Source organism: Apodemus sylvaticus, chromosome 14, assembly GCF_947179515.1.
Source record: "Apodemus sylvaticus chromosome 14, mApoSyl1.1, whole genome shotgun sequence".
Classification (NCBI taxonomy): domain Eukaryota; kingdom Metazoa; phylum Chordata; class Mammalia; order Rodentia; family Muridae; genus Apodemus; species Apodemus sylvaticus.
The window spans coordinates 61,143,323-61,168,904 of NC_067485.1; the positions used below are offsets into that span (position 1 = coordinate 61,143,323).

The following is a 25,582-nucleotide window of genomic DNA, read 5'->3' on the forward strand; positions in this document are numbered from 1 at the left end:
GTGACACTGAAGTGACTTACGGTACCTTCCTCGGGCATTTAATCTCCCACTTCACCTAGCCCATAAGTTGGGACTCCTGCAAATATTACTGAACAGACTAAGGCCTACCCATTTCATTGGCAACATATGCCTGCACCCATGTTTGATCACCCAGACTCTCTTTGAACCATTGTCTCCCTGTGTGGGTCCCATTGGACATGTGGGATGCTATCTGAATCCTCAGCACAACCGTATACTTCTGCATGACATGGACCCCAATTCCTCTATTCTGTCTAAGCTGTTCTCTCTTGCACTGCTCTTGCTGGAACATGGATGTATTGGTCATACATATATACATACATGGCAATATATACATCCATTCATGCACACACACACACACATACACACACACACACACACACGTGTTTCATAACTGGGTAGTATAGCACAGTGATAGCTATGTGTGAATGTTTTTTTCTTCCACTGACCTGCCAGAGGAGGGTCTTTCTTCTTATATATGTCAATAACTGAGTCCTGAAAGGCGAAAGCATTCAGTCACCGTGGCTCAGTTTCTACGAAGAGCTCACATATCTAAATTTAGAATGTTTCCCACGGTTACATCTTTTTCCATGCAGTATCAGCTTTCCAGAGCTTTCTGTAGAAGATCCTGCTGCCAGAGCATTAAAACCTGGGAGAAGGGCCTGGAGAGATAGCTCAGTGGGTAAGAGCACCGACTACTCTTCCGAAGGTCCTGAGTTCAAATCCCAGCAACCACATGGTGGCTCACAGCCATCCTTAAAGAGATCTGATGCCCTCCTCTGGTGTCTGAATCAGTTACAGTGTACTTACATATAATAAATAAATAAATCTTTAAAAAAAAAAAACCTGGGAGAAAAGTACTCAGCCAGTCCTCATTAAATCCAGAATTAGAACTCAGAGCCCACTTCCCATATGAACAATGCAAAAATCAGTACACTAGGTCAGGTCAATAATACACACACAGTGCATATTTGCCAGACAGACTAAAGCCTGGTGCCAAATTCCTCATGCCCATCTCAGAAGGCAAACCAACAGAGCATCAAGACACCACCGTTCTGTGTTAGGACATATGCACACTAGCACAGGGGGATTGTGCAAACAGCATCTGTGGCCCGGCCATTAACACCTCCTGCATCTCTGCAACTAGCTAACTTCTACAAAGAGGCCTTTGACCCTCTGACTCCAATACTCTGTGACATTATTTCCCTCCCCTCCTGAGTGTCCTATCAATGAGGTAAGGAACAGACACCTTCAATGCACAAACTGAACAGGAGCACAAGGTCAATAACTCAACACTCCAGGATTAGTAATTTTTGTCAAGTGCAAAACGAGATATTTACAATCCCGATAAAATTGTTAGCACACTATTTAATAGTTCAAGACTGTCTTTTAGAATATGCTTTTTGGGGTGTAACAAATCAACAAATGTTGATTATGACATTTAGTTTTAACTAGCTAACAGAGGCCATCCAGTGTTCGGGGTCTCTGTTCCAAGTTAAGAATCTCCTAATCACTCTGTGAGTTGTTCTAGGGAACAAGCATGAAATATCTACCTGAAATACAGCTGCTCATTTGTGTTCTCTTTGTAATCTTTCAAAGAGATACAACTCTGGACTAAATGTTTCTAGCTGTCAAAACACACACACACACACACACACACACACACACACACACACACACACACGAATAAAGATCCAAGCTAAGGATGATACAGTGAGACTTCTTCCATTCAAACCATCTTTCTTTCTTCCGTATACCCTCACAAACTGAAGACTAACGCTTTATGTTTTCTTTACAAGGTGAGAAAAGCAAACACAGGGAGGCCTGCATCAGGGAGAGCAGAGGGCTGGAGGTTTCAGCCCAGCGAAAATCCCTAGTGGAGACATCTGAGCTCTTTGGAGAAACTGAGCCAAAGCACAGTGGATGGCATGGGGAGTGTGTGTGTGTGAGAGTGTGTGTGTGTGTGTGTGTTTGTGTGTGTGTGCTGGGGTAGCTGGGCCCAATGAACCCAGAAAGGAGGTGGGGACTTCTTTAGTTTGTCTTCATACCCATCCTTTCTCCATCTGGGAAGAGCAGGCCAGGTCGCCTCTGCTGAGTTTATCACCTTCAAGCCTGCTCAGGCTCCCAAGGAGTAGATGTGGTTGAGATAAAAGGTTCAGTTCCAAGCTCTAGAGCAGTGGTTCTCAACATTCCTAATGCTGTGACCCTTTAATACACTTCCTCATGTTGTGGCGACCCCCAACCATAAAATTATTTGTTGCTATTTTACAACTATAACTTCGCTGGTGTTATGAATTGGAATATAAATATCAGATATGCAGCATATCTGATATGTGACTCCTGTGAAATGTTGTTTAACTCATAAAGGGGTCACAGCCCACAGGTTGAGAACGACTGTTCTAGAACTTTCTAGGACCGACTCCTAAGTACAGCCCATAGTTATAGGTATTCTGAAACTGTTCCTGTCTGCATAATTTCAGATGATGTGGCAAACTTCTAAGAAGCCCTGTGACTGTGGGTACTCTCCTTCCTGTTTGGGGACACACTCCCTCCTACACAGCTATTACTCTCTATTTCTTTAATTTCCTGGTCACTTTAAGCAAGTTAATCCTTTGCCCCAGTCTGTCTCTGCTCCAACAGAGTTAGTTCTTTATCTTCAGAGCTGCCCTAGAGGCCCGGGCTGGGGAGCAGAAAAGCCTCCTGGGAAAAGGCATCAGGTGACACCGGGCTGATAGGCATCTTCAGGTCCACTGACACAGTAGCACCCAAGCCAAGGAATGCCAGGAATTCCTCCTCACTGCTGCACAGAGGCTGCACACTGGATGCCTGGGGCTGAGCCTTTGACCAATCCACCTTTCACGTAGTTCATTTACCTCATCATACTGCTGTTAACCCCAGAGCCTGAAAGTCAGTCAGGGTTCCAAAGATCCTGTGTCACTTCCGGAGCATGAGCACGTGTGGATGCTTCTTCATGTGAGCCTTTGCTTCTCGGGTTTAGAGGCCACACTAATCATGTACAGAGCTGTCTCATTTACGGGACACGGAGGAGCACCCCTGTCAGTGCAGCACTTGGGAGGCAGGAGGCCTGCATATGCAAGACCAGCCTGTGCTATATAGTAAAACCTTGCCTCAGAAGACTGAGGATGGGCTGTAGCTTGGAGGGAAAATGCTTGCCCAGCATACCCATAGCTGTTCCCTAGCTAGCCCTCACTGCAAAAATAAAGTTTTCCTTGTAGCCTCACTTTCCCAATGTAGAATCTGTCTGTGTATAACACCTGCAGTGGACAGCAGTCATCATCAGAGACCTTAAAATACTAGTGAACAGGGGCTGGAGAATTAATTGGCTCAGTGGCTAAGAGTTTGTACTGCTCTTGCCGAAGACTTCAGTCTGGTTCCTAGCACTCCTGGTAGTCGTAATTGCCTGAAAGTCCAACTCCAGGGTATATCACCTGGCCTACTTCGGCAGATGGCCTCACAAACACAGACACACACAGGCACAGGCACACACACACACACACACACACACACACAGACACATACACACAGGCACACACACACACAGGCACACACACAGACACACACACACACACACTCACAGATACACACACACACACACACACAATTACAAAATAAAACCAAGCTGTACAGGCCTGGTTAACAGAGACCCCCACTCAGCCTCAGTGGATCCCAGAAGGGACAGAAAAGAATACAGAGGTGGGACCTGAATTAGGAACTAGAATTCTGGTTAATTGAATACTGGCATATATGACATATATGACAGGGTATGCATCCAAGCTCCCGGTTCACAAACATTTACTTTCCCTCAAGAGAGTCACAAATTGGTAACATAACATGACTCTGATTCCACATCCCTAGCTTCTTCTGGGTCCCAGGTGAAGACTTGAGCAATCTAGACTTAGGAAACCCCTCTATCATTCAGGGCTGATCTAGTTAACCTTTAGTCTCCCGAGGCTTGAGATTGTCTGGGTTATGTGTGACCTGAATTAATAATCAGATCAAGACTGAGAAGAATTAACTAGGTGGGACGTGGAGAAAAAAAAAAAAAAGCTCGTTTTAGTTTATGCTCTAGAAGATGGCGGAAGAGTCAGAACCCGGGCCAGTTGTGCTGCTTCAACTGTTAGTGGAAAGGATTAGAGCAAGTGTATACATGTAAGAGACGGGAGAGACCCGGTTTACAGCGACCTGCTCCCCCAGTAACTAATCCAGTCCTTCAAGAATTAACCCTGGGCCCAGAGAACCCCATCAACCCCTCTCATCAGCACATGGCAGCCAGATGTCAGCGTGAGTTCCAATCAGCCGAATCCACTCATTTGTATGCACCCACATGATCCCCCCCAGTCAAAGATAATTTTACAGCCCTTCTAAGTCCGTCCCTGGGCCCTTTGCCTCCTTTCCGTATAAGTGCGTAACTTCTTCCTTACCTCTGACCTGATCACCTGCCTTGCTACTTCCTTACTCTTTGTAGATGCGACATTTCCTACTTTGACATACTTCCTTGTGCTCAGGACCATCCTGGCTAGAAAAATGTCTGAAGAAAGAATACTAGCCAAGGAACAGACCTTCAGCATTGACAGCGGCAGTGTCGTCTAAACCCAACCTTTGAATGCTCTAATGCACAGGCATACTTACTTGTGCAGGCATATTCACATGCCTTCTCTCTCTCTCTCTCTCTCTCTCTCTCTCTCTCAAACACACACACACACACACAAACACACACAAACATACACCAACAAATCTGCATATTTCTCAGGTTTCTACTCATGCTTGTGGGAACTACAGTTCGTTCTTTTCCTTCAGAAAAAGTATTATTATTATTATTATTTATTATTATTATTACTATTATTTTATTGTGTTCCTGTATCAGACCTGGTAACTATCCCTATTTCATGAGGTTTCAACCCAAAGCAAACTTCTGTCATTTAAAAGACAGTTCCATGAAATAACAGATCGGAAATACATCAAAGAAATCCCATTTTAGGGCTTTCTTGGTTTAAAAAATTTTTACTTTTTCTCTACACGAGCTTCTACAAAGTCCCTCCCCTGCCTCCAACAGTGCCAAAAAACTCTTTCCTCACAGGACACAGCCCAAGTCTCTCGGGATTCCAGGGCCCCGTCTAGATCAATGCAGGCTTCTAAGTTCTGCAGGAACAAGCTGGAACACGCTGAGGCTTGGTCTTCCCATAGTGGTGGTGAGGCAGCCCAGAGTCCAACGGGACAGCTCTTTGCCTGACTGGCCCAAGGCTGTGCTACCTTGTGCTAAGCAGCTGCATTTCCAAACCAGGTGCCCGCAGTCTAGTTTAACACCTGAGAACAATTAACTTGAGCCTGAGAACTCTAATTTAAAAGTAACCATATGACCTCCAACCTTCCCTGGCTCACACTCAGGACAAAGTAACCAGGAATCAGAAACATGACACAGCAGTTTAGAGTCACCTGAGAAGGGAAGACAACCCCTAGAATCCTGTGACTTCTGTACCTGTCTCCTGCTGGCTGTGCCATGGGGCCCTCCACAGCAGAAATACCCAAGGCCTGTTTTCCTCCTTGGCCTTTCCCGTGGAGAGCGGGCCGAAGGGTCCATGTCCAGGTCCAGCCGTGGCCATCAGCCAGACCTTAGCGTTCTCTGAGCAGAAAAGGGCCCGGCCCACGAGTGGCAGGTGCTGCCCTCTCCAAGTGCAGCTGGATTGCAGCCTAGTCCATTCGTCCAACTAGCTGACCGGCCACAACCCACAGACAGACAAACAGACAGACAGGCTCAGGAATGGGAGTGTGACTCACTCACAGATAGGAAACACCTGGTTTTTTTTTTCACTGCTATGCAAATACATTATGGGTGGAGTTTTACCATACAGGGACGTGGACAGCAAAAATCCTAGCAAGAATGTGTCTCTTTAATATACATTTCACTTGGCAAAATAAGCTCCACCTACATAACAGCCCTTAAAATCAGAGCAAGCTTCATGGGAAGGGGCTGTTTGTGGCTCCCTGGGTATATTCTGGGACAGTTCCTGAACACTGGGATTGGAGGCCGAGCTTCCTGTAAATCACATCAACTGACAAAGCCTGATTTGCCAACTGTCTCAGCGCTGGCTTATTAATTGAGAGTTTCAGCAACAACCATATAAAGGGCTCATATGAGGAGTTAAACAAACTGACATCCAAATGTTTGGAAACCACCATAGATGTCCTTAACCCAGGCCTGGGCTTCTGATGGGATGGCCTACACTGCCTATCTCACCTGGTTACTTACTGTCCTGGTCTCTGAAGCCGTACAAACCAGCTTCAGATGAATCTCTAGCTCCTCAGAGCAAGAGGAATCCAGAACACATCAGTTCAAAGCCCACTTCCTTGCCTGTAAAGTGTGAAAGTTGAGAGCTACCTCATGAGCTTGCCAGTCATTTTCACAAACAAGTCCAAAGTGACCAAGGCCCAGCATTGAAGGTGTCAGTGGGACGGCGCGATGCTCAGAGCCCAGCGCTGGGAGTAGAGCACATGGTTAGCCTGTGAGGTCCTGGATTTGATGCCAGAACAGAACAGAACAAAACAAAAACAGGAAAACAAAACAAAACAGTCTACACTTCTGATTTTTTGCCAACCTTCCCAGGGTACATTAAGTGCGTCAGCCTGAGCAAGGCTGCAGGAAAAGCTTCAGCAAAGTCTCTTTCTTTTTGTTTTGTTTTTTTGATTTTGGTTTTTTCAAGACAGGTTTTCTCTGTGTAGCCCTGGATGTCCTGGAACTCACTCTGTACACCACCAGGCTGTCCTTGAACTCAGAAATCCGCCTGCCTCTGCCTCCCAAGTGCTGGGATTAAAGGCGTGCGCCATCACTGCCTGGCTTTTTTTTTTTCCAGCAAAGTCTCTGAGGTATATATTATGATTTTTCTTTTTCACTTGAGAGCGGATGATGAGCCAAAGGTCAAGGGTATTATTGTGTCACTGGAAGAACCCTGAACCAGGAACCTAATGTGGATAGATCTTGGTTTGGATGGACATCACGACATCCTGGGCACTTGGCTGTGTACCTTACACCCCTGGGAACCTTGCTTTGTGGTAAAAAAAAGGAAACATTTTAGTAGCCACAGCAGACTTTCTGAATGTGTTTAGAAGTAGGAAAAACAGAACAGAAATAACATTTGCCCTAGTGGGTTAATGGCAGAAGTAGAACTGTGCTTGTGAATACCAGACATGGGACCCGGACACACAAATTGCAGACAGATTCCTCAGGACTCTGTAAAGTGCTGACTTAGGGACTCTCCAGTATGGTTCACACTTCTAGTGTTCCTCTGAAGAGAGCAGCACTGACAGAGAAGGAAATGGCTCAATCAGGAATGTCCCCGGCCTAGCTAGGTGGTTCTCTATACACTGACATTTGAACAAAAGCTAAAACCATTATCACTCAGTGGCTTGAAATCCTCTGTGCTACAGGAAGAAAATATTCCAAAGTCTTAACTGTTGCTCAGGGACTGCAGCCACCTCTCCTGGGTCACCAGAGGTTTTCAAGGGACAAGCGCTCTGTTCCTTGGAATCTCTGCCCTGAATAATAGTCTTTCTCCTGACAAATCCAAGCTTTGTAATTTCCTAGGCTGGCTTCTTCCCATATAGGTCTCTTTATTTCCTTTGTAGGGTTTGAATCAACCTGAAATTCTCTACACAATAGACCCTCTTCCTCGAGTGATTTGTTTCCAGACCACAGTAAAAAAACAAAATGACAGTGGTGGATAGCATAGCACCCATGAGCAGCAAACATGATTTGTTAAGGGTGAGAATAAGGCCATTGTTGTGGTTAGTATAAAGATGGTGGGGAGGCACACCACACTTTTAATCCCAGCACTCAGAAGGTCAGCTCTTCCCAGCACCCAGCAGCCAGATTTCTTGAGTTCCAGGCCAGCTGGTCTACAGAGTAAGTTCCAAGATAGAGTTTCAGAGAGAAACTCTGTCTCCAAATTCAAACAAAGAAACAAACAAACCCCCCAAACAAAATAAAACAAATCAGTGCTCAGAAGACAGAAGCAGGAGGATTCCTGTGGGTTCAACACCAACCTGGTCTACATAGGCCAGCCAAGGTTAGTTAGAGAGACCCTATTTCTAAAACAACAATGAAAAGAAAATAATTCACATGTCTAAACACACAAACTATAATCTAAGACCCTCTTTTTATGTTGCTAAGGTGATTCCTGTAGTTGCTGGGGAAAAGGGGGGACTCCCAACCTGAACAACCTCAGAATAACTGAGACATTGGGCAAAAAGCCATCTTTCCTCATAAAATGTCATGAGATGTTTCCAGTGGAGCTGTTGACAGGTACTGAGCACATACCCCATGCCAGGTACTGGGCTGAGTACTCCCCACACCTTGAATCTGGGTGATCTCGCTGAGCAGTTAACATAGAAGCTACTGTAGAGTGTGCCCTGCTCAAGACCACACAAATACCAAATAATAGATTCAGAACTCAGACGAAATCTGTCCAGCAACAAAGGTGAGTGAGATTCCTTGTATGTCAGCACAATGCTGTCAGGAGAAATGTGACACAGCTGTCAGGTTAGGGTCAGTGTCTAGAACAGGGGTCAAGTGGGTGAGGAGGACAGGTGTGGGATAGAGAGTGGAGCTCTGTGTCCATCCCCAATCCTGTGGCTTGTCTTCACTTGACGTTGGCACACTTTCTGAAAAGAAGTGAAGCCCCAGGTTTCTTGATGACTTGTTCATATATTTGTGGTGTATTTGGTTTTGTCTGTTTGTTGTGCTTTTGTTGTTCATGGGGTCCAAGAATTTTTTACAACTTTTTATTGATTCTTTATGAATTTCACCCCATGCACCCCAATCCCACTCACTTTCCCCTTCCTCCATATCCACCCTCTGCCCTTGCAACCCCCAAAAAGAAACAAAAAGTATAAGAATAAATAAACAAACAAACAAACAAACAAACAAACAAGAAAAAACACCTCACCACGGAAGCTGCGCTATGTCACTGTGTGTCAGACAGTTGGGTATGAGAAGTTTTATTTTATGTGAAAATCGCCTGATTCTATACATTTGGTGAGTTGAATTTTGACACTTGCTTATTTTCAGTTTTGTAGTGGTGGAGACTGGGCATGCAGACTCCTTGCTCTGTCACTGTGCTATGGCCCCCAACCCTGAGTTGAGTATTTTATGGAAACTCCCAGAGATCATTACAAAGGCTTTCTGCAGTCCTGGTGTCAGGTTGTCCCCCACCTGGTCTTATTTCTGGCTACGAAAGTTGCCCAATCTGTCTTCTCCAGTACAGTGAGCACTTCTGAAATCCTACAGGAAAACTAGAAATGTGTCCCTATGTGTGTGGGCTCAAGGGGCACTGTGCTCTGTGAACCCTGCTCTCTGAGTTTACTTTCCGGGGAACTCAGCGGGTCTGTCCACCGAGAACAGGTTCCTGACCCATAGCGCTGGGAAGAAAGTTCCTTCACGGTTGGATCTGACTATCTGACCTGCCTCACAAGTGAGTAATCCTGACTCAGTATCTCTTCCCACCCTTTTCAGTTCTCCATGCCCTGGTGGCTGAAATTTGAGGGGATACAAAGGAAAACCCTCCCACTCCCTTTCCATTAGAATCAAGGTTCTCCCTTATTCTCAGCCTTGGTACCAAGTTATATATAGATACATATATATAAAATATTATTATATATTATATGTATATATAATTATATATAATATACACATATATTGTATTATATATTATATGTTATATGTTATATGTTATACATTATATTATATATTATATTTTATTTTTATATTTTATATATTTATATATATAAAATACACACACACACACCCACACGTCTTTAAATATTTGCTAATTTATTTAACTGTGTATGCTGTGCATTTGCAGCAAAGTGCTGTAGTGCACACATGGCAGTCAGAGGACAAATTGTTGGAGGATCTTCTCTCCTTCTACCCTATAGGTCCCAGGAAATGTACTCAGGAAAGCAGATTTGGAGGCAGCAGTCTTTCAGCAGGAGTTGAGTCATCTTGACAGCCTTACATGTATCTACTCATTCATACAAATGTTACTTTATTGAAAAGATGATAATAGGCATGCATGACTGCATGATGTTGCTGACAGGTAGTAAATGTGTGCGGAATTCCAATATTAAGATTTACACTTTTTTTATGGAGTACACTATCTGTCTGAAGACACACCAGAATAGGCATTCCATCCAATTACAGATGGTTGTGAGCCACCATGTGGTTGCTGGGAACTGAACTCAGGACCTCTGGAAGAACAGTCAGTATTTGTAACTGTAATTCCAGCCCTAACACTTACCTTTATTTTCATTGATCCCTGGATATATAACAGGACAAATTTATTTGGATTGCATTGGATTGAATTGGAATGCATAAAGAAATTTGATTTCACCAAGCAGTGGTGGCGCACGCCTGTAATCCCAGCACTCTGGGAGGCATAGGCAGGCGGATTTCTGCGTTCAAGGCCAGCCTGGTCTATAGTGAGTTCTATAGCCAGGGCTATACAGAGAAACCCTGTCTCGAAAAAAACCAAATCCAAAAAAACAAAAAACAAAAAAAAAAAAAAAAAAAAAAAAAAAAAACAAAACCAAAACCAAAACCAAAAAAACCCCCCAAAAAAAAACAAAAAAAAAACAAACCCCAAAACAAAAAAGATATTTGATTTCTATGTGTCTGGATGCCATAAAAACTTGGGGGTAGGCTGGCAAAGTGGCTCAGCAGGCAAAGGCCCTTGGGGCCAAGATTGATGGCCTAAGTCACTCTCTGGAGCCTACATGGTAGAAAATAATAAAAACTCCCCAAAAGCTGTCCTTTGAATTCCACAAGCCTGCCATGTCATCATACCTGTGCCCATCTCCATAAAATAGATGATTTTAAAATATTTTTTAAACCTGTGGTATTTAACATTTGGAGGAAGAAAATATCATATTTATCCCATAATCTAGGAAGCTTGGCCAATTTATTTTTCTAATGATTTATAAAAGCTGTATTTGGCTTAGAAGTCACCTGCCTTCTCCCAGGGTGACAGTAATTATATTCTCTTTAATGAAACTGCTTCAATTATGGCTTCCTCTTGATTTGCCCATCTCAGTTGTGACCTTCCTCTTTTTCCTCTAAACTGAGTTGTTCTAAACTGAGTTGTTTTTCATGATTCTTTCTGGGTTTACTAAGGGCAAGCCTGTGCACAGTTATAATATACTGTATTGAGGGGTGTTTAAATTAGGGGCAGAACTATCATGTCCCTGGATAAGAAGACGTATTATGAGCAGCTACTGAGGAGAAAGTAGAAAATGCAGATACTAAGAGGACAGCACTGGTTTGTGCCAATGAACATACAAAGCAATCTTGCTGCCCTCAAGGATGGACAGATCCAGTACATCATTTAAAGAAGAGTTGGAGCCTGTGGGGATGGTGCACGCCTTTAATCCCAGCACTTGAGAGGCCAAGGCAGGTGGATCGCTCCAGGCCAACCTGTTTACAGGGTGACTTCCAGAATAACCAAGGCTACACAGAGAAACCACCACCACCACCACCACCACCACCACCACCACCACCACCAACAACAACAACAGAGAGCTGGAGCTTTGAAATCACTCCCAAAGCTTTTTTCGGTGCGTTGAGGCTACACAATGTACTGCATTGTTTGGTTAGCCTAACTTGGCCACATGTTCATATCTGTGTCTAGTGTTCTCATCACTTCATGACCACTATGACTGGGTCATGTGAGAGTGATGGAACATTCCTTGAGACATCCCCGACATCCACATCCACGATACTAACCAGTATTTTCTATTATTTTTGGGCAGTATCTTTCAACACTGGTCATCTGACTTAACTTTCAGAAATGTGTCCTTTAGATGTGCTCATATATTTATAGATTCAAGGAGAGTCATTGCAGTAGTCCTTGAAAGAGGCAAACAAACAAAACCAAAAAAAGCAGGAATTTAAACAGCACTTCTAAAAGGCCAAGTTAAGATTTTATGGGACCACTTTAATAATAGTGATTAAGACAGAATTGTTCTGTCAGTTTATGCTATGTTCTTGCACACAAATACACACTCATACATATAACCCAACACACATACTCATACACACATATGTCACACACACTCATACACACATATACACATAAAACATACCAGACACATGCATGCACAAACACAAAAGGACACACTCATGAATACTAACACACCATAAGACATACATTCATCCAAACACACACACAACACAACACATACTTATACACAATTGGACATCCATAAACTCATTCATACACAGGCACAACACAACACACTCTCATGTATATACACACAATGCAATACACACACTCATGTGTATACACACACATGGACACACCACACACACTCATACAAATTGCACACACATACACTCATACATACAACCCAACATACTTACTCATACACATATATGCCACACACACTCATATACACATATACACACAGAACATACCACACACACAATTGACACATACACACTCATATACATGCACACATATGCCACAAAACACAACACACATACTCATACATATATAGACACATACATAGTGCACAAGAAGGAGAGTGAAAAATGTCCTTTATGAAACAATCACTTGAGGAACTTTTTTCAAGAGTCATACAACTTAATTTAATAAAGGAATTCAACACTAACACCACTGGAGAAGGGGATCTATGTAACCTCCTTTGTGGAGAATTCAGAGACAATTACAAATTTGCTCCTGCGCCACAGAAAGTCAAATGACAGCTATGGCATGTTTACCGTGAAAATTGCGATGTGATGTCCTCCTGATTTCACAAACTTTCTTAACATCAAAGAAAGGAAATAGCCATGAGACCATAGGACTACTCCAGACACAGCTGAAGCAGCATTGGGTTCACTGCGGAGAATGGCCAAAGCAAGTCTCTTCTGAAGGAGCCACAGTGCTACATGACTCCTTCAGAATGTCCTTCAGGACATTCCCCTGATAGGATCCCGCTTTCTCCATCCTGTGTGATCTAAGGTGGATGCAGGACACAGGGCAGGGCCGACAGTGTGGTAGGTAGGGTGTGGGGCTCACAGTCCTAAGGAAGCCAGCCTACCATCAGATTTATGGGGCCAATGTGATGACCTGCATTTGCCAACCCTAAGGAAACTGAGGGTGGGAAGTACCACATCTGTTACTTAAATTAGAACCAGCCAGGTTTGGGAGGTACAGTAACTACGCACTGGCGAAGTCATGCAATGTTCCACCACAATGCACATAAAACAAGAGCCCGGATGCTAATCCCCACCGGACTCTGGGCTCATAGAACTGACGGGTCCTGTAAAGTGAGCCGCTCACTCCTCTCTGCTCAGGGCAAGGATTTCTTTACATGGTAACATTTTACATTTGTGCTTACAGGTCACACAGCAAAGGATCTCAACACCCATTCTCCTGTGCACTCTCTTCTCCAAAGCAAACACAACAGAGATTCCTATCCCCAGGAAAAGGCTGGTCCAGGATGCCGGTTTTGTCTCTACTAAAGATGTCCTGATTTTATTTTTTTTTTCCCACCAGAGTCCACAGCTCTGAAGGTCTCCAGTTTTCTGAGGCCACAGTTGTCATAAACCAGGAAGGATTTCTTTCATTGGTTATAAACAGTAAGAGGGGAGTGATTAGACATCTCAAAGCACTGTCTTGGGGCTCAATGATGTAAACTTGCTTGGATTTCAGACCCTAGGTCCTATTCACAGAAAAAAAAGGAGGAGGAGGAAAATGAGAAAGGAGAAAAAGAAAAGGAGGCAATATCAGCAGAAGAGGAGAAAAAGAAAGACCTACTTCCTGAAATCTTACACCTCTATCAAGGAGAAAAATGGAAACCCATCCATACATATTTCTTCTCATATAAAGTTATAGCTTAAGTGTGAAGGTCAGGAGGTTTATGAAAAGGTGATCAATTTTGTAAAGATCTATGAGGAAATTCACATTAAAATATGAAATGGCCTACCAAACCACAGGCCTTACGTGTTACTGTGAACAATAAAAGTATGTCCCAACTTTGGACTCCCCTGAAAGGTCACATTCTGTAAAACAGTTGACACTAAGCACAGTTTGATGATGCAGGGGTAAGAATATCTCTCTTCTTCCCCTACTCCACCTCTGCTGCTAGTGGCCACCTACCAAGAAGACAAGCCATGGCCAGGTCACCTATCGTGACAGGGCTCTCCTGTGCTGGATGACGACTGTCTCTGAAATAAACAGGTATTGGAGAAGTCAGGCATGGTAGTTTGGACCTCTAATCTCAACACGTGAAAGAAGAAAATCTCGAGTTTGAATCTGTCTGAGCGACAGAGCTGGACCCAAAGCCTGGCACTGGGGAGGCAGAGGAAGGCGAATCTGAGTTCAAGGCCAGCCTATTCTACAGTGTAAGTTCGAGGACAGCCAGTGCTACGCCAAGAAACCCTGTCTCAAAACAACAAATTAGCCATTACTCTCCAATGGCTTCAGAACATGGATGCTTGGGACTGGTTGTACTGTCCTGTGGTAGACAGCTTGCCTGGTACAGATGAGGCCCCGGGCCAATAGTCAGCAAACGAATGCATGGGAGTGCACACGCACACGCACACACATTGTAAACTTGGGTGCTTCTAATGAAATTCAGTGGTAAGTGACATAGAAAGGGCCTGGCCTGTAATCAGCCTCTAGAATAACTTTGTCCTCCCACAGAGAACACTCTCTCCCAGCTCCTCCACAGCCAGCTCAGACAACTTGTTGTAACATTTTTTTTTTCAAAACTAGGATGATCCAGTGCCTTCCTTTTTAAAGAAATAAATTAAAAAAAAAAAATTCAGGCAATAATAGAATAGGAAAGACCACTAACTCCTTTATTAAAAAAAAACTTTTAATCCAGGCGTGGTGGCGCACGCCTGTAATCCCAGCACTTGGGAGGGAGGCAGATTTTCTCCCAAGAAGCCAGCCTGGTCTACAGAGTTCCAGGACAGCCAGGGCTACACAGAGAAACCCTGTCTCAAAAAACAAGCAAACAAACAAACAACAACAAAAAAAACTTTTAAATCTCTAATGCTCATGTTGGGGACACGGGCGTGTAGAACCGCGCTTGCCTAGCATGTGAGAGGGCCTGAATTTAATCCATGAGATAGAGCCCAGTTGCTCTATCTGACTGGCATAGAACAACCTATGCATGCTCTCCAGTGGGAAGCTTGTGATACAGGTAAGTAACAGAGGCGGGATTTGAACCCAATCACCTAGGTTCCTTAAACCCTGCACATACCCTGTCTGATTTTGAACCTTCACCAAATACTGCCATATTCCAAACTCTACAGTACTCAGTCACTAGTTCCTTACCCAACCTAGCTTCAATGGCAATGATTATGTCTAAAAGAGATCGAGGTGACTGTATGGTTTGCCAATTAAAAAGAAAATGAATATTCACTAGTGATTCTAAATGTATCTAAAGCTTTGGGTCTCTGTTGCTGGTAGATTTCATGCTATTTTCACGCTAGGCAGACTCTCTACCCTGGGTTAAACCTCTGCCATTGTTGGTATCAGGATCTCCGAACCCAGCCAGTGACATCACACCCAGGCGACAGCACAACCTGCACACCTGTTGCCAAGGCAACAGCCACCATATTCTGAGAATCCATTTGACTCACCTCGCACCTTTACCTGCGGCCATGTCACTGTCCATATAAAAGGAAGACCCTTCTGACTCACTCTCTCTCTCTCTCTCTCTCTCTCTCTCTCTCCCCCCCTTCTGTTTTCCCCACCACCTTTGCCCTTCTCTCCCTCAATAAACCTCACGTGTAACTGTTTGGCCTGGTGTGGTCTTTCTGGAGCAGTGCAACAATCACAACATTGGTGCAACTATCACAACATTGGTGCAGCGATCACAACATTGGTGCCATGACTCTCTTATGAATATAAAGATTTTGTTTGGGGCTTGTAGATCATCTCTGGAGATAAGATAACCAGCCCCTCAGCTGTCTTCCACCCCTGCAACGCGACATGCACGAGAGCACACACACACACACACACACACACACACACACACACCTGGAAGCTGGAGTCAGTCATAAAGCAGGATTCATAAGATCACTGGCATTAATCTGCAGTGAGTGCAGTCAGAGCTTCAGCAGCACAGATGTCAAAGGGAGTCTAGGATCAACTCAGCTCAGCCCACCCAAGCTCATCCTAAGAGCCTTTGCAGGCAGCATGGATTCTGGGCAGCTCTGAAAACCTGGAACTTTTAAAAGTGCTTAGGAAAGTCCAGAACTGCCAGAGTGTTTCCCCCGACTAGATACACTGCTGCTACTCATGAGCCAGATGTTATGCAAACCTGTAATTCCAGTACCCAAGAGACAATAGCCGGAGGATCCTGAAATGGAGACCAGTCATGAGCTGCTCAGACATCTGGGATGGAGACAAGGGAGGAGGTGCCAAAGGCCAGAATAAAAAGCAAGCTAAGAGTCGCTACCTGGAACTCCTGCAACATGCAGAACCCACAGTCTCTGGGAGACTAGGTTTCCACTTCCACAATCACTGTGACATCCACGTGTGATTCTTGAAGAGAATCAGATTCAGAAAAGTGTGAGGTGGGTGCAATCCCAAACTGTGAGTGTTTAAAGGGGCCTGAAAACTCTGATGGGATGGGCAGGTTATCAGGAAAAAGTGCATTACTACGATTTCAGCCAACTCTACAAAATAATAGCACAAGCACTACTACAGACACATATATATATATATATATATATATATATATTTGTTTCTTTGTTGCTGCTCGGGAGTTATTTTACTGATGAAATAATTTTCCTATATTCATTAACATAAGAAACAATACTGAATCTGCAAAAGTTTAATATGCTCTACTTTTCTGAGTCATAGATCACTCATCTACAAAATCCCAGACACAGACTCTACAAGTCTTTACTTGGCTGTTGTAAAAACATAAAGAGGATAGAAAAGAAGAGGGAAAAAGCAACTCTTTGTAGCCTCGTGCCTAGGCAAAAACAACCCCATAATATGAGAGGCATCAATGCTCAGAGTTGACCATATCTGTCACCCTCAGTATATGGAGGTGAATTTACTCCCCCCCCCCCCCCCCGCCCCCAGCCACACAGCAAGTAAGTGAGGAAAACAGGACTCGTCTCCTTTGTCACCCTCTGATCTAACTGGTGACAATTTAACTGAATGCTAATTCCGGTGCTAATCCACATCCTCAGACTGCAGCATTTCAGGTTCTGCGCTTACATATTCAAAACAACTTAAAGCCTGTCTCTGGGCTTCTAAGCAGTTTTTGTCTAGTTCCCCAGTTCCAGGTACCAGGAGCCCAGACTTTAATCCTCGCATTATTGGAAAGAAACAAATGAGTTTTCTCCACGTTCTTTTGAAGAGGGAGAGATTAAGTATTCATAGAACGGTTAACAGCAGGATATGACTCCTCTCGACTGCCACCTGAGGGGTCTGTAGCCACCAAAGGCTACCAGGTTATCCACCTGCCTCCACTACCAAGTGACCAGGCTTCTGTCCGGAAGCAAGCTTTTGAACTACTAACATTTCCCTCCTCTTTCTTTCATCTGTCCTGCTATTCACAACTAGTTTCTTAAAAGTTCCCAAACGAATAACTCCAGCAAGGCTAATTTTTTTCCTAGTCCTAGAGAACATTTTTACAAAGCAAAACAAACAAACAAACAAACAAACAAAATACCATGCAGGCACACTCGAAAACAAAAGGGCCCTGTTTGTAAATCCGAGTCCCAGATTATTTCCGAGATGTTCTGAAGACTTAGTTTTCATATTTTACAAAATGAAAATCCAGAATTACCAGAGTCTTACTTTCAGGTGCGCTCGCGCGCGCGCGCACACACACACACACACACACACACACACACACACGGCATCTGGGAGCAGTCAACAAATGTCTATAGTATCTCCATGCTCAGTCATCCTGTGAGCCTTCCCTGTAGCGTCCCTGCAGCCTTCTCTATGGGCACAATCAGCATAATACATAATACATCACTTGTTTTTCAGCTCTATTCGGAAAATCTCAATTCATTCAGCAACAACAAAAAGGCCCTTAAAACAGCCCAGAAGCTGGAACACTCCGTGTGAAAGAGCGGTGCTTATAGACTCCGTTCTTCCAATGCTCACAACAGACCGCGGCGTTTTCAAATAACCTGTTGGCAATAACTGGAAATTGAAAAAAAAAGCACATGCATTTACCTGTACCGAGCACTCCACAGGTGAGGCAGAGGCGAAAGGAGAAATCCTAGTTCATCTTCTGAAACTTCCCAAATCTAATCGTCTGTGGGGCCATCCTTCCTCAGAGCTGTCAGGTAAACCCCCCTCCATGCTGTGGCTGTTTTCTTTTGCAGTTTTTCCCAGTGAAACTCTCCTCATTTGCATAAAGCCTACTTGTAGCCTATAGGACTTTTTGAGTAACTACTTGTTAAACTGGCTGTCTTGACATGCTCTTTCAAGCATGACATCATAAATCTCCATGGAGACCTTAACCCCACCTGCCTACATGCCAACGTTACCTGTCAAGCAAAGACTTAAACAATCATCTGAAATTGTTCATTAATGGAACCTTTTCAGCCGGGCTCGGGATCCTTGCACGGTGTAATTTGTGCTGTTGGCAGCAAGGGAGCCAAAAAGCCGTGGCTTCGTTTTCAAAGCCAGAGCTGTTTTGCAGAAAACAATGATCAAAATTATAGGCATTTGCTAATCTGCCCCTCCCTGTCTAACAATGCACTTAATCAGTGGAAGAGGAAGAAAAAAAAAAAAAACTCACAGTGACACATGTGTGCCTCTCTCTGCTGGGTAAAGTTACTTTGAAAAATCTTCAATCCGCACCTCTAAGGTTTTCCTGCTCTTCCTCCTCCCCAACCCCCTACCTACTTTTAACCAGGAAAACTTGCAAAACAGGTTCCTTACCTGAGTGTGTGTGTGTGTGTGTGTGTGTGTGTGTGTGTGCAAGTGCAGCTGTGTGCATTTCCCTATGGCCTGTGGCTGTAGAGGTGGGAGGAGGTGCAGACATGTTTAACCCTTTCCTAGCGTGCATGTACATGTCTCCCAAGCTTATGCAAGTAACCGGACAAACACTGAACATATATTTGGGGATTTGGAGGAATACTCTCTAGAAGACATTCGTATTTTTATGCATGTATGCAATTTTCACTATCTTAGATTATTTTTTTAAAGCTTTAAATTACTTTTAGTTTTGTGCATGGGTGTTTTGCTTGTTTGCCTGTTTATATGTGTACCATGTGTGCCCCCACTGCCTGCAGCCCAGAAAACAGTATCAGATCCTCTGGAACAGGAGACAAAGAAAGCTATGAGCCACCATGTGGGTCCTGGGAAGGGATCTTGGGTCCTAGGCAACATCAGCAAACATTCCTAACCATTAAGCCATCTCTCCAGCTCCACTATCTCATTTAAAAAAAAAAAAAAAAAAGAATCTTTACAGTTTAACAAAAGATTTGTTCATATCTCTGCCCAATTTGACCTGAAACCTTCCTGGTTACGTTGCTAAGATCATCACTCCTTCTTTCCACTTCCAAATGTAGCACAGACACAGGTTTAAAACTGCTGACGCAGTTGGGCGGTGGTAGCGCACACCTTTAATCCCAGCACTTGGGGGGCAGAGGCAGGCCGATTTCTGAGTTCAAGGCCAGTCTGGTCTACAGGGTGAGTTCCAGGACAACTGGAGCTACACAGAGAAACCCTGTCTTGAAACCTCCCCCATCCACCCCCCCCAAAAAAAAAACCAAAAAAACCTGCTGACGCCCAGCACTGAAACGTTCGAGTGGACCTGCTCCAGATCCAGCAGTTTACCGACTGTTATCAATTGGCTGTCAGGCACCACAGCACAAAGGACTTAGTGAGACTGAATGGGATCAGACACAAAGCCACGATGCTGGATAGTGCCGCATGCTGCCGGGATGCTGCCCTGCTGCAGGATCCACCCACTCTCCTTCCCCAGCACCCTGAGGCAAACTGCACAAGGCACAGCAGCAGCTGCCCTCGAAGGCCAGAGAGCTACTGTTAACCTTTACACTATGCAGAGCTCACACTGTCCTCTGCAGAAAGCAAAGCACTGCCTTCAAAACCTCAAGGGTGGCTCTATCTGTTGAGGAACGGAAAGGTGTTTGGATCCCATCCACTAACAGATCTGAGTTCTGCCTTGCCCCGGTTCACAGTCAACAGATGGGACAGTACCTTTGAAGGGCACCAAGAACTAGTCAGGTTTAATACAGCAGTTCAGAGTTGGAATCCTCCTGGGAGGCGAGGCTATTGTCAGAGATTCTTCAATTACTGCCTCTGTGAGTTGGAAATACACGCAGATGAAGCCTGAGCTTATGCTGCACCCAATGGGGGCACAAACACAACGTGAGACAAACAAAAACAAGATAGAACCAAAGCCAGGCTTTATTTGGTGGAATCTGCAGATGGAGTGGAAGCACTATTCAATTACAGTTATTCCTCAACGTTCCATTAGAGAGGGGCCTGTGAACATAGATTCAGCAGGCAGAGTGGTTATAATGGGCCAAATCTTCCCTCTGGCTTATTTAGGAAATGACAGTATCTCAGCTTTTGCTTACTGGAGTCAAGCTTAGAAAAGAGATTTTAAAAAGCATCAGCATGTGAAAGGCACATGGGGATAATTACAAAAATAAGTTGGATTAACCCATTCATAGGCAGGCAAGCAGAGGTAAATGCTGGGGATGACATCATTACGGGATGTGGGAACCTTGGCTGATTTAGTGTGGGCTAGTTTCATGCCCCAGCAATCTTAGCCATAAGGACAACACATGAGGGTTGGCACAGTTACCAAGATTTGATTCAAAGTTGGCCAGTCAGTAGGGACTTCTCTTACAGTCCCCAAATGAGGGAAACACAAAGCTGCCAACACTTTAAGAATAGTATCATGAGCTTACCAAACTAGTAACCAAGTTCAGGTATTTAAAACAATATAATAGTTTGTATGTAAGATATCTCCTATGGGCTTGCTGGTTTGAACAGTTACTCTCTAGTGGGTGGTGCTGTTTTGAGAGGCCTTGGCATCTTCAAGAGGCAGGGAGTTGCTGGGGGAGGTTGGTGATTGATGGGTCCTGGGGTGGGGTACTTCAGCCTCCCTCCATATTCCTTCCTATTCTTCCTTCCTTGGTCTGCCCTTAAAGCTGCTCCAGCATGCATATCTTCCCCAGCACTGTGGACAGTGCTTCAAACCATGAATCAAAATAAATCTTCTCTCCCTTAAGTGGGTTCTTATACCAGGTATTCAGGGGTAATGAAGAGAAAAATAACTAATGTAATAATCTGGCTTATTTCTAAATTTAGCGACATCTCTTGCATCTATAATTGACTCAAGAGAGCAAATAACACTCTTGAATCTGTTTCAACAAATCTATGTTGTAAGAGAAGTAGGGAAGTACTCACTCAGAAATAAAGCTTCTGAAAGATGAAAAGAATACATATATCTGGTAAAAGAAGTGACTTAGAAACAGTCACGTAGTTAGCAAACAGTGCTTTCAGTGAGCATTTTCCTTCTTAAAATAATCAATTCTTACTTCCTTTGAGCTTCAAAGTCACAATGTGAGGCAAGAAAGACCATCATTGCCACCTTCACTATAGGCAAGCTCAAAGTGATTAGGTTGGGTGGGTCTTCCACAGATATAAGGTGTTGGAGTCTTGATATAAATCTGGGTGAACCCAAAAGTTGACCCCAGAACACCTGTGCTTAACCAAAGTCAGCACTACCCATAGCTTAATAAATCCACTCTCAGTGGTATATGAAAGTCCTGAATAAATTAAGCCAGGCCAAGTGGAGGTCTTCTAACTTGAAAGTTTTTATTGGATTGCCAAGGGAAGACTTTCTGTGGATCTTCTAAACATCTTGAGTGAAAAGATGTTTGGGGCTTCTAGAACTGTCTACCTAGGGAGAATCTAAGAAGCAAGTCCAGCCAGGAAGAGTCTAAGAAGGAAGTAGCCATCAGCAACAGTGACTGGGCAGAGGGAAGGCATTGATCTAGCTCTGAGCCGCATGCAAGCAATCATGGACAGCACAGAACAGGGTTAAGACCTCATTACCCAGATTTCAACCCTCATAACCCCAGGGCCAACAGATCCCAAGGATGAAGATAAAGGTTGAGGAAACACTAGTCTCTAGAAAATTCTGCAACCTGCTCCAAATAAAAACCAAAGGCCACTAAAAGAAACAAGGGCATATTTTGTAAGTGGAAATCATACTTTGGGTGTCACCAAAAGAAAACCAGCATTTGAATATTTGAGGGAAATGGTGGCGCCCAACCCAGGAAATCCTTCATCCCTCCCAACCCCCACCCTCAGGCCTTGATCATCTGGTTGTTATTGGATGCTGTAGATTTCTTTAAGGACTCACCCATTCTTATTTTACTACTGCTTAATGATGCTATGGGAGGGGGCAGTTAATTTTGTGTAGCTACTTGGCTATGCTGTGGTGTCCAGTCAAGACTCTGCTGTGAAGGAATTCCTCAGACGTGACTCACATCAGTCATGAGCGTTTGAGTAAAACTGATGATCCTCCATAGCTCAATCAGTGACAGGTTTAAAAAGCAAAGGCTGAGCTCTCCTGAAGAAGGAACATGTTGCTATTTCTTCTCTTGCTCTGTAGAACCCTGACTGACATATCTCATAACTCCAGGGTGCTTGTGTGCAGTCTAATTTCCTGGTACAGAGTCCACTTCTCATTGGCCTCTAAGTGGCTAAGTCATTTTACCTTGTAGCCACCTCTTGCCATTTCAACTACAGCTTGTCAGGACCTAAACTCAAGTGCCTGTCATTGAGCTTTCCTTAGCAGAAGCCATATGTAATCAGAGATGGACAGACAGATTCATGTTCACATTAAAATGAAGAGTAATAATAGTCATGCTTAATGGTAACAAATGAACTCTTCTATCAAAATCCAGACTGACTCTGGGCATGGTGGGGCATGCCTATAATCATAGCAGTCAGCAGGCATACTCATAGTATTGCTGCAAGTTTGAAGCCAGTCTGGTCTTCGAAGCAAGTCTCATGCTAGCCAGGGTTACATGGAGAAATATTAAGTTTAAACTCATTTTGGGATGGTGAGATGACTCAGTAGAAACAGGAACCTGATGCCAAAACAGACCACCTATCCAGACTTTAATCTACAGAACTCAGATGGCAGAAGGGGAAAACAAAACTGACTTGTATACCATGGTACATGTGCATATACACTAACAATTAAAATACAAACAAACAAATACATAAATGAAAATGCCATTAAAAATTAAACTTGGAGATCCTCGGGGCGGTGAGAGCATTTGTTGCTCTTGCAGAAAATCTGGGTTCAGTTCTGTGTACCCACAGATTGGCTTGTAATCACCTTTCATTCCAGTTCCAGGGGATCCAACACCCTCTCCTGATATCCATGGGAACCAGGCAAACACATGGTCCAAATACATACTTGCAAACGAAACACTCATATACATAAATTAATTTTAAAAAAAAATCAAACTCATTTAAAGAAATTATAAAAGACAAGTTTTAAAAACTAGGAAAGGATATTGTTTAAAATAGAAGCTCAAACAATAAAAAAGATTAGCTGAAAAAAGAAATGTAAGCTGATTTGTGATAATAATAATACACCTAGAAAAAACATAAAATGTGTGCTCTGTACCAGCTTACATGACTTGAAAGCACAGGACTGACTAGAAGGAGCACACGGATGTTTCATGGAGTAATGGGAGAGCGGATCAGGGCAGTGGGCAAAGTGCATGTTGGCCTTTGAACATGTTTCTCCTACTTTTTATGTTAGGATGCTTTTGCACGGGAGCCTGTTCTGATTTGACTGAAGTCTCTGAAACCAGAAAAAGGAGGGAACAAAGAATCGGAGTAGGGGAAAAAGAGGGTGGATACAAAATATGGGAAAATCACACTGGGGCCATGGGTTTCTCTAGCACCCTATTTTCTGTAGTCACGACCCCTGCTCAGCGTTCAGCATCTTAGGGGTGCTGGCTAAGCAGCATCACAGATCACAGTTAGGAGCAAAGCCTATAAACATTCACGAAACCAAGTCATCGCACATTCCATTTTCGGGGGGGTGGGGGGGGGATGTCTTTGGTGTAAGAATTGGCAGGGCAAAGCCTGCTGGTATTTGCCCCGTAGACTCAAAAATCAATCCCTCAGTTCAAAGTTCCAATCTGTAGACCCAGAACACACAAGGCTCAGATTCACCTTCACACAAAGGCAGGCCAGTGGGCACTCCTGGAAAACCACAGATAAGGGAAATGGATGCACAGAGAAAGAGCAGAGCTGCTAAGCCGAAGATAACTGTGAGGAGACTGAAGTGAGGCTGCGGGAGAGTGGGCCTGAGAGGCTGCTGCTGAAAGAGGCTTCTAAATACCGTTGTAACACAGGCTCCATGCCTGCCGCTTCCCCTGCCAACACCCCGCAGCCCATTCCCACCAGCAGACCCAAGTGCTGACACTGTGATGTCAGTTCTGTCCTCTCCTTATTACTGCTTTTTCTTAACCTTTCATCTTATGTGCGCAGTAACTGCTGTGTATACTAACCATGAGTATGCTTGTGTGTGCATGTTGGGGGGGTGTGCATGTGCGCATGTGTGTGTGTGCATGGGTGTGTATGTACACGTGAGGGCACATGTGAAGGCCAGAGGTTGATGTTGCATATCTTCTGTTATCACTCCCCCTTTTGTGGATTCAGGGGATCCAAACTCAGGTCCTCATGCTTGTATAGCAGGCACATCACCAACTCAGCCATTTCCCAGTTCTCTAGTTTCTAAACGTTTCCAAGCATCAGGAATGGATAACACAGACCACTTGGTGACCTTCTGAAGAGTGTAGTACAGGCTGACTAATAGAATGAGACCTAAAGATAGGTCTTTTCTTTTTAGGGGGGAAGGGGTGGTTGAGACAGAGTTTCTATGTAGCCCTGGCTGTCCTGGAACTAGGTAGACAAGGCTGACCTCATGCCTGCCTTTGCCTCCCAAGTGCTGGGATTAAAGGTATGTGCCACCATTTCCCGGTTCTGAAACCAGGTCTTGGATCTATTTCTGCTGGACCTTTGTGCTCCTCCAGTCCATCACTGTTCTTCTCTTCCCTAATATCCAGTGTGTCAACACACACCTCTGGTGACATTCCAGACTGTAGCTGCCACCCTGGCAGCTTATCACTGTTGGTCTGTCCAAACACTGAGGCTGTTACTGAGCCAGTGTCATCATCTTTGTCACACAACGCTGAAGGCTTATTTTTAAACTTAGCCTTTACTCTAATCCCATACCATGGTCCAAGTCTCTGAATGGATACTTTTCTGCTGTCATGGAAGCTTGGTTAGCAACAACCCAGTTTCCCTCTCCTTGTATCCACTGACATTCTTCTCCAAGGTCCACTTCCACCTTCTTAGGTCGGACACAAAGGAGACACCTCCATTCTTGTCTCAACATCATCTCCCTGGTCCTCTCATTCCGGAAAATGCCTTCCAATCAGGATCCCCGACATGAATGAGGCTTTGGGATACAGAAGTTGATCAGGAAA

General features: G+C 44.1%; 1 protein-coding gene across 13 annotated transcripts in view; it reads right to left on the minus strand.

Moving 5' to 3' along the window:
- The window catches only part of Kiaa1217 (KIAA1217 ortholog), a 295,062-nt gene that overhangs the window by 246,563 nt on the left and 22,917 nt on the right, over nt 1-25,582 (minus strand). The window contains exon 1 of one of the 13 annotated variants that reach the window (XM_052156789.1): nt 18,246-18,314. The exons of 11 other annotated variants lie outside the window; for them this stretch is intronic. Coding sequence is in view for 1 of the 2 variants with exons in the window: in XM_052156788.1 (XP_052012748.1) it covers nt 5,516-5,617 (102 nt within the window). In the remaining variant the exon portion in view is untranslated. Of the gene's footprint in view, nt 1-5,515; nt 5,738-18,245; nt 18,315-25,582 lie in introns of those variants that run through there. One more of the 13 variants, XM_052156788.1, reaches the window with a different exon arrangement.